Here is a 9420-nt window from a genome sequence, read left to right on the forward strand (position 1 = left end):
TTCCCGGTCAGGGCACATGCCTGGGTTGCAGGCTTGATCCCCAGTGTGGGGCATGCAGGAGGCAGCCAATCAATGATTCTCTCTCATCATTAATGTTTCTATTTCTCTCTCCCTTTCCCATTCTCTCTGAAATCAATAAAATAAAAAATAAGTTAAAAAAGCATCATGACAAGATCCACTGGGGAAATGAGGCAGTGGGTCTGTCTTTAAAAAAGGAAGGAAGGAAGAAAGGGAGGGAAAAGAGGGAGGGAGGGAGGAAATAAGACCAAGTTTCAAAGAGATCAAGTGATTTGCCTGATTTTGCACAACAGTAAGTAGCATGGTTGGACTGAGAGCCCAGATCTCACACTCTGAAGGTGGTGCTCCATTGCAGAAAACGATTGTTTGGAAAACATTTCTACTTCTGTGAGTGCAAGTGGTCATTGTTTTTACCCCCCTCCCCCCCCCCCCCCCCCATGTACATCAAAATTTAAAGATAAGAGCTCATCTTTATTTCTTAAGGCAACTAGTTTTTTTGAATGTTGCACATAATTTATTGCAAAAGTAAATTACAACTTGAGAAGTCTTCCGGCTTTTATGTTGACACAGAACTATAGCGAAAATGTCCTGTGGGAGTGCTGAGTGTCCACCCACAGGCAGGACGGTGGGGATGCTGACTGTCCACTTATTTTAACACGTATTCAAAACTTACCAAGTTCAAGGTAGCATTGTATCATTAAAAATCGTAACTGTGAGTTATTTGGTAGTTTTGTGGGGAATAAGCTCTTGAGAAGCTCACAGCCCAGTGGCGGTGCACATATGACTGTGGTTCAGTGTAACACATAAGTATGTATAAAGAATAAAGTGTACTTGAGACAATGGCATATAGTTTTAATGATTGGATAAAATATTTGAGAAAGACAAGATTGGAGCTGGGAAAGAAGGAAACTCTAGGTGAACAAACTGTAAATTAAAGCCATAACAATATAAAATGGCTGGTAAGCTGGTTGTTGTCTCAGACCAGAGTAAGGAGGTGGAGTATTGGGAGATGAGGTTGGAGAAGTAGGCAATGATGAGCATGTGAGGCTTGTGTGTTTGTGACTGATTTCATTTGAACTCTATGTTGTAGGAAAGTAGTTTTTAAGCGTGTTGCCATATGTGATGAATTGTGAAATATATTGTAAGTAATTTGATTTGCATTATAAAAGACTTACTTGTTGGGTAAAATTATTTTCTTTCTAAGAAAGTATAGGTTCATGATTATTCCATACACAAAAAATGCCTTCTCGAAGAGAGAAATCAGTTAGTGTTACAGTGAGTGGACTCTTTTCTATCTTCTATTTATATCCTGTAGTGTGTATCATATCCATCCAATATATTACACAATTTGCAGCTTTATGAAATGCAACCAAATATTTTCTTGTTGCAGCTTTTATAAAATATTTTTCTTTGCCCAGAAATCTCTCCTAGTCCTTATCTTGAGTATGTCCAATACACCTTCTTATTAAACTAATTCTCAAACTGTCTCACTGAGCAGCACTCCCAACATAGAATTATGATTCTTCATGTTTGCCTAGTACCCTGGGGCATATTTATGTCATTTCATTATAACTGTTTATTTATTTGAGTGTGTTTTATATTTTATTGTGAGTTGCCTGGGAGTAGCTTTAGATCTTCAGTGACTTATAGTGTGTTCGGTACATGTTAAATGAATGAATAAATAAATAGGTATTGCCAGGATCATGATTCACTTAAAGTACCCCTAAGAAAAAACCCTTAAAAGTTGGTAGAGTTTAAAATTTTAAGTATATACAATGTATACTTTTATTCACTATGACAGATGAACAAGAAGGAATAAAATGGTCAAGACAAATTCAACAGTCATTTCAAGTTTTATTTTTCTGGGGTTTACTCACTACCCCAAAGTTGAAATCACCATAATTGTGCTGTGCTCGCTGATGTACTTGGTCACTTTGTTGGGTAATATTGTTCTGATCTCCGTCACCATCCTGGATTCCCGCCTCCACACGCCCATGTACTTCTTCCTCAGCAACCTCTCCTTTCTGGACATCTGGTACACTTCTTCTGCTCTTGTTCCAATGCTGGCAAACTTTGTTTCAGGGAAGAACACCATCTCCTTCTCAGGATGTGCCACTCAGATGTACGTCTCTCTTGCCATGGGCTCCACTGAGTGCGTGCTCCTGTCCATGATGGCCTTTGACCGCTATGTGGCCATCTGCAACCCCTTGAGATACCCCATCGTCATGAACAAGAGGCTCTGTGTGCAGATTGCATCTGGCTCCTGGGTGGCAGGCTGCCTCACCTCCCTGGTGGAAACTGTGTCTGTGCTGCATCAGTCTCTCTGTGGAAAGAACATCATTGATCATTTCACTTGTGAAATTCTGGCTGTTCTGAAACTGGTTTGTGTAGACACTTCCACAGTGCAGTTAATCATGCTGGTGATCAGCATACTTCTTCTTCCTGTGCCGATGCTTCTCATTTGTATCTCTTATGCGTTTATTCTCTCCAACATCCTAAGAATCACCTCAGTGGATGGTCGAAGCAAAGCTTTTTCAACATGTGCAGCCCACCTAACTGTGGTGGTTTTGTTCTATGGGACAGCTCTCTCCATGTACCTGAAGCCCTCAGCTGTAGATTCACAAGAAATCGATAAATTTATGGCTTTAGTATATGCTGGGTTAACTCCCATGTTGAATCCTATCATTTATAGTTTACGAAACAAAGAGGTAAAAGCAGCTGTGAGAAAATTGCTAATTAGGGACTCTCTTTGTGCTCTTTTAATCCATAGTAACAAATAATATCGATAAACGTTAAGGGATATATAGTGGTCAATACACACCAGAACATTGGGATAATGGGGGAAGGCTCTCATTTTAAATGAGATATGTGATTTCCCAAGTCTCTTTCTTGACCAACCACTGAGACTCTAAGACAATATAGATGTATTTTATTTAATTATTTTTAATATAGATATATTTTAAATAAACATATCTAAAGTCTTATACAAATAAGTCTCATGATGAAAATTTTCAGTTTTTGTGCTGGGTTATACAGTATAAATATAACTTTGAAATAAGCATTAAAAGTTAGTATACTGAGTATTTAAAATTATGTACATGTAACATACAAATATAATAACTTGTAGATTTTAAAAGCTATTTTATGATTAACCTCTATTTTAGGCTGAATTGTTTTCCTCCAAAACTCTCATGTTGAAGCTCTAACCTCCAAGTACCACAGAATGTATCTGCATTTGAAGATATGCTCTTTATAGAGGTGATTAAGTTAAAATGAGGCTTAGTTTTGGCCCTCCTACAACCTGAGTTGTGTTGTTCTAAGAAGAAAAAATTTAGGCACACATTGATACACCAGGGGTGCTCACACACAAAGGAAAGGGCATAGGAGAAGGCAGCTATCTGCAAGCCAAGGAGAGACCTCAGAAGAAATAAAACCTGGACTTCTAGCCTCCAGAACTATGAGCAAATAAATTTCTGTTGTTTAAGACACCAAATGTCTGGTATTTTGTTATGGCAGTTAGCAAATGAATACAACCTATTTTTCAGCATAGCTAAATTTAATGGAAATAATTTTATATTCTCCAAATGTGTGGCTGTGTTTTACATGTGTAGGTATGTTTGTTCATGCAAACAGGTGTGTGTGATGTGACTGTGTACAAATGTGAAAGGTATGCACAAATATATCTTGAAGTGGGGTAGAAGAGTGACAATCTGGAAGAAAAATAGTTTAGTGGTATGTGGTCTTAGAGTGCTGACATTATTTTGTGAATTCCAAGAAGCTACAGGGTATTTCAGGGAAACTGTTAACACTCTTTTGTGCATGTGTGTGTGCTTTTCCCTGACACCTGGTTCCTTAAATCCACGGGTATAAATAAACCCATCAGTACTTAGACAGAAAAGACATGGCATCTGTATTAGAGAATTTACAGTACCCCAAACCCACTAAATTGGTGTAAATTATTGAAATTTATGAATATATCTTATTATATATACCACAGTATTCAAGGACTTTAAAAAATGTACACCCAGCAGCTTTCATAGTATCGTAGATCCCCTCTGAACCAGATGACTAAATGTGAGGTTAATGTGCGCAACTTATTTGCTCTTTATCATGGAGTTGTCACCAGAGTCAGTAGGATTGTTGTGATGGTTTAGATCAGGGGTCCTCAAACTACAGCCCGCGGGCCACATGCAAATACAAGTATTGTATTTGTTCCCGTTTTGTTTTTTTACTTCAAAATAAGATATGTGCAGTGTGCTTAGGAATTTGTTCATAGTTTTTTTTAAAACTATAGTCCGGCCCTCCAACGGTCTGAGGGACAGTGAACTGGCCCCCTGTTTAAAAAGTTTGAGGACCCCTGGTTTAGATCCAGGTTGAGGGCTGCCCATTGGTGTAGAAGAAAAGGACGGGAGATGTTCTGGGATTAACTTTATGGCATGTGAGTAAAAGGTTTATCTGGTCTGTTTAAAGGGTGGCAACTGCAAGACAGGTAGATAGATTGGGGTCAGTGGACTGACCAATCATTATCCAATGCTAATCCTTAATAGAAGGATGAGAGAGTGGAGCTAATAGAAAGGAGAGTGGCAGTAAATGTAAGCAACAGCAAACACAGTGATATGACTTAAAGCTTATTAATTCCAACTAGTCATATTCACTTATTCTACCTCAGAGATTTCACCTTTACTGCCTGCATAGGGGAAGGGTGAATATGATCTATGTGACTCACAAACCTCTGTTTCTATCAGGAGCCTTCCTAAATAAGGTTTGCATCCCTTTTAACTTTTTTTGTTATTTGGCCTTGGGTTTACTATCTCCAAGTGGGTACTTTTCTGAAACTGACTTCACCAAATATCTATAAGCTTATGAGGGCTTTACTTGTGAAGATCTCTTAAGGCTTCTGACAGGATCATAGGCATTAGTCTTGTGGTTTGCTCTGCCTGATTTGAATCAACTTCAGTAGCACACACACTAGATCGCCATAAATCTCTCATTCTTTTATTGCCTATGACTAGTATTTTTTCTTAAACTAAAATAACATTTTTTTTCATTTACAAAAGGATGAGAATGCATAAAACAAGGCAACATTTGTATTTTTTTCTCATCTTCTGGTATGGGATCTGGTGGTGGCTCCTCCACTGTTGCACGGTTGCTCTCCAAGCTAGTGTTACTATCACTGGTTCCTTCCTCGGTCATACTGTCCACCGCCCTCCCATCCACTCTCCTTGTCCTCAGGAGTAGACGCGCCTTCTTCACCAGTATGCTGACTTTCCAACGTTTCTTCAAGATGTGTCTCCTTTATATCCATTGGAATGTTCTCATCTTCTTTCTTTTCTTCAGTCTCATTTGCTGTTTGTTCTTCCTCAGGAACAATACTGCTCTGTGTTCAGCTTGCTCTGCTGCCCCCTTCTCCCTTTCCTTCTGCCTTTTGCAAGCCTGTTCCTCTGCCTGTGCAATTTCAGCTGCAGTTTTTTTCCATATCCACTTCTATTTTTAAACCACACAACATTTTAAGTTCATTGTTAAATGAATCTGTGCTCTCCGGGAATTTCCTCTTCTTTTCCTGATGTTGCTCATCTATTTGAAGAAGTTCAGCTTCTAGTTTTTGCTAGTGAAGATCTGCATTTTAGCTGTTGTGACAACTGACCAAACGTCTGGCACCACACTTTCACTAAGGATTTCACTGATGAGGCGGTGGTTCCTCTGGAAACGGGCGGTGGCTGTATGCTTCATTGAAAAGCCATCATCATAATCATCCGGATCTTCAGCAGGCTGAATGCTCATGTAAGGTTCTCCATGCGAGACTGCCTCTGTCGACTTTCTTCCTCTAAAGCAGCTTCTGCATGACTTTTTGCACTTGTGTAAGCAAGATACGTGGGGGAATTAGATTCATTGTATTCTATCTTTTCTGCTTCATATTCATTTAAATATTCTTGTTTTTCTTCATCAATGAGATCTCACCACATGCTACCAATAATCTTGCCAATCTCCCACAGCTTTAGGTCAGGGTTGGAAGCCTTTATGTGGTCCCAGACCTTTCTTCTATACCTCATGTGGGGCATCAACGGCTTATCTGGTGGCTTGGGGGTTTTGGAATTGTAATACCAGAAGATGCCATGACCTGGCTGTTGGTGCCCGGGTTCCCTCCCATCCTGTAGTTGTTGTAGGCGAGATGACTGTATGGATTGTACCCCACAAACCCTGATGTGCTGGGCATTTGTGTTGCAGGAGCTGGGGTGGGTTTGACAAAGGGAAGCGAGGCCGGAGCTATGGGTGCCTTTTCTGCTCATGGTGTCTCAGATTCATTCTTAAGGAACTGCAAACTCATTCTTCCAAAATGTCAGGAAGACTATCTTATGACTAGATTTTTTATATTTCATAATTTTTATTTTAATACATTAAATAGCAAGATTGGGTTAGCACTACAAAAATACAGCGAAAAAGTGATATTGGAGTCAAAGTTAATGGTATCCTATATAATAAAGAGGTAATATGCAAATTAACCCTCATGCCCTCACAAGATGGCTGCCTATGACCAGGCAGGCAGGGGGGTTAGTGAGGGACGACCAAATGACTGAACAGCAGGCTGCATGGGGCAACCAGGCTGGCAGGGGGGTTAGTGAGGGATGACCAAACGACTGAACAAGCAGGCTGCATGGGGTGACCAGGCTAGCAGGGGTGCCGTGAGGGGCAACCAGGCTGGCAGGGGGGGCAGTAAGAGGCAATCAGGCCAGCGGCGGGAGGGGGGGGTGCAGTTGGGAGTGACCTGGCCAGCAGTGGAGGGCAGTTAGGGGCAACTAGGCCGACATGGCGAGCAGTTAGGGGCGATCAGGCTGGCGCTCAGAGGCAGTGGGGGGCGATCAGACAGGCAGGTAGGTGAGCGATTAGGAGCCAGCGGTCCAGGATTGTGAGAGGGATGTCCGACTGCCAGTTTAGGCCCAATCCCAAACCGGCAGTCGGACATCTCCCGAGGGGTCTCGGATTGGAGAGGGTGCAGGCTGAGCTGAGGGGACCACCCCAGCCCCTGTGCACGAATTTTGTGCACCGGGCCTGTAGTATGCCCTATTAAAAAAATGCCTTTTAATGTTAACACATAGACTACCTCTGAATTGAAGAAGTAATAGAGGTGTCATGACAAATAAAAAGGTTTGTGAACAAAGTAAAGAGCAATGTTCAAATGGGAATGCATATTAATTCAAAAAATCCTGTGTATCCCCCTTTCCACTGAATCCTCATTAGTATAATAAAATAAGATATATGATAACCTGATTCTCAATTAAAATCACAATATTATTCTAATTATCTACGTATTCCTGCTAACAAAGTAAAAACTTGTAGAAAAAAATCTCTTTCTCATTTACATGTTAATGCCTGCCAATCTAGTAACTACTGCAGCAGGAGTAGTGATATGGTATTATGAAAACCATGGACTTTACAACCAAAGAACTCAGGATTGAATGCCAACTTTTTTACTTCCTAGAAGTGTGACTTTGGAAAACTGATTTTGACCTCTCTGTGCTTTGGCGACTTCATTTGGAAAATTTATACAGCAATGCCTATATCATGAGGTTGTTTGTGACAATCAAGTGAGAAAATAAATTCAAAACCAGTAACCAATTACAGACAGAAAAACATGAATTCAAATAGTTCTTTCAAAAAGGGGAATGAAAAATATGTGTTTTACTTGTTAAGTAGACATATGTACTGGATTTTCTTAGAAAAACTCAATTTCATTTTTTCCTTATTTTTAAAAGTTTAATCTTCTTAGACCAGTTGTCCCTACATTTTTGTCATTTTCATAAAAAGATGAAGGTAGATTATTATTTTGAAATTTATTTCCAACTCTTAAATTTTGTGACTCTACATATAACTTTTCTTTTGTTGCATTTGTATTAAAAACCTTTGCCTCCAATCTATGAGCTTGTTTTGTGCATGACTTCAAAGATGTGTGTTTCTCATCCTTTCCTCCAGAACCAGTGTCTACTCACCAATTTTCTCAGAGCTCCATGCACCTCTGTATTCCTCAGGCTGTAGATGATAGGATTGAGCATGGGTGTTACTACTCCATAGAAGAGGGCAATTAATTTGTTAAAAGCAGAATCTTTGGACTTTGGCTTCATATACATGAAGAGGATTGTCCCATAAAACACAGTCACCGCTGTTATGTGGGCTGAGCAGGTGGAAAAGGCCTTTTTTCTTCCTTCTGCTGAATTGATTCTTAGTACAGTAGAAAGGATGAAAATGTAGGAGATACAAATCAACAGTAGTGGAGTAAACAAAAATATTACATTACCCAACATTATAGTAATCTCATTCAAGGAAATATCTGTGCAAGCCAGCTTGACAAAGGCCAATATTTCACAAACAAAATGATTAATGACATTTTTTCCACAAAAGGGCAACTGTATTGCAAGAATAGTTTCTGTCAGTGAGTTGAAAAAGCCCAATCCCCAGGCGAGAGCAGCCATCTGAATACAAAGTGCCTTGCTCATGATGATGGGGTATCTCAGAGGGTTGCAAATGGCCACAAACCGATCATATGCCATCACTGCTAGGAGCACACACTCTGTGGACCCCATACTGTAGGAGACAGACATCTGCACCACACATCTAGTGAAGGAGATGGTTTTTTTCTTTGATAGGAAGTGTATCAACATTGAGGGGATAAAGGAGGATGTATACCAAATGTCTAGGAAGGACAGATTACCAAGGAAGAAGTACATGGGCGTGTGGAGGCGGGAATCCAGGAGAGTTAGGATGACCAAGGTGCCGTTCCCCAAAAGGATCACCAGGTACATCACCAAGCATGTCGCAAAAAGAAGTTTTTCAGCTCTCGGGTACTCAGAAAGTCCCTGCAGAATGAACTCGATCTCTGTCCAATTGGTCCTTTCCATTTCACTCTTTTATACCTGGAGTAATCCAGAGAAAACTACAAGTTAATCTAATGAGTCTGTACTGTATTCACATATGAAGTGAGAGATCATTTAGGAGGGGCAACAAGTATCAGCACTAGCTGGAATAGTGGTAACAGCTGTGAGTTTAGCTTTTCCAATTCCTCTTCTAGCTTATAAGGCAGGGGATTGAAGACATGAAATAATTACATTGATAGCTTATTAAAAACACAGGTTTCTGATTCTATTCTTGAGATTGTAATGCACAAGTTCTGAGCTAGGGAAGAACTATTTGAATTTTGAATAAACATCTGTAATCTCTGATTCAGTGGACCCACAGGGCCCAATTTTAAATATTAATAATTTGGAAAGAGCATGCCTAACGTGTTAAAAATATCTATTTGATTTTGAAAATACAGTTGGTTTAGGGTTTTATAATTTACAAATATGTTCATACATTATACTTATTTTATCATTACTATAATTCTCTAAGGAAAATAAAATTCATAGAGGA

General features: G+C 39.8%; 2 protein-coding genes and 1 pseudogene across 2 annotated transcripts; 1 reads left to right on the plus strand and 2 right to left on the minus strand.

Annotated features, from left to right (window-relative positions):
* The first annotated feature begins 1838 nt into the window (after positions 1 to 1838).
* Positions 1839 to 2798, plus strand: LOC102255948 (olfactory receptor 13F1-like). The gene has a single exon (XM_005859831.1). The coding sequence runs from the start codon at positions 1839 to 1841 to the stop codon at positions 2796 to 2798; it is 960 nt and encodes a 319-aa protein (XP_005859893.1).
* A 614-nt stretch (positions 2799 to 3412) lies between these two features.
* LOC102256251 lies at positions 3413 to 6250 on the minus strand (annotated as a pseudogene).
* Positions 6251 to 7970: 1720 nt separating this feature from the next.
* LOC102256552 (olfactory receptor 13D1-like) lies at positions 7971 to 8909 on the minus strand. Its single transcript, XM_005859832.1, has one exon. The coding sequence runs from the start codon at positions 8907 to 8909 to the stop codon at positions 7971 to 7973; it is 939 nt and encodes a 312-aa protein (XP_005859894.1).
* Positions 8910 to 9420: the final 511 nt, after the last annotated feature.

Source organism: Myotis brandtii, unplaced genomic scaffold, assembly GCF_000412655.1.
Source record: "Myotis brandtii unplaced genomic scaffold, ASM41265v1 scaffold13, whole genome shotgun sequence".
In the NCBI taxonomy this organism is placed as follows: domain Eukaryota; kingdom Metazoa; phylum Chordata; class Mammalia; order Chiroptera; family Vespertilionidae; genus Myotis; species Myotis brandtii.

Excerpts from the sequence above, each read along its gene's own strand:
- LOC102256552 (XM_005859832.1), bottom strand. The coding sequence starts at position 8,909 with ATGGAAAGGACCAATTGGACAGAGATCGAGTTCATTCTGCAGGGACTT.
- LOC102255948 (XM_005859831.1), top strand. The coding sequence starts at position 1,839 with ATGGTCAAGACAAATTCAACAGTCATTTCAAGTTTTATTTTTCTGGGG.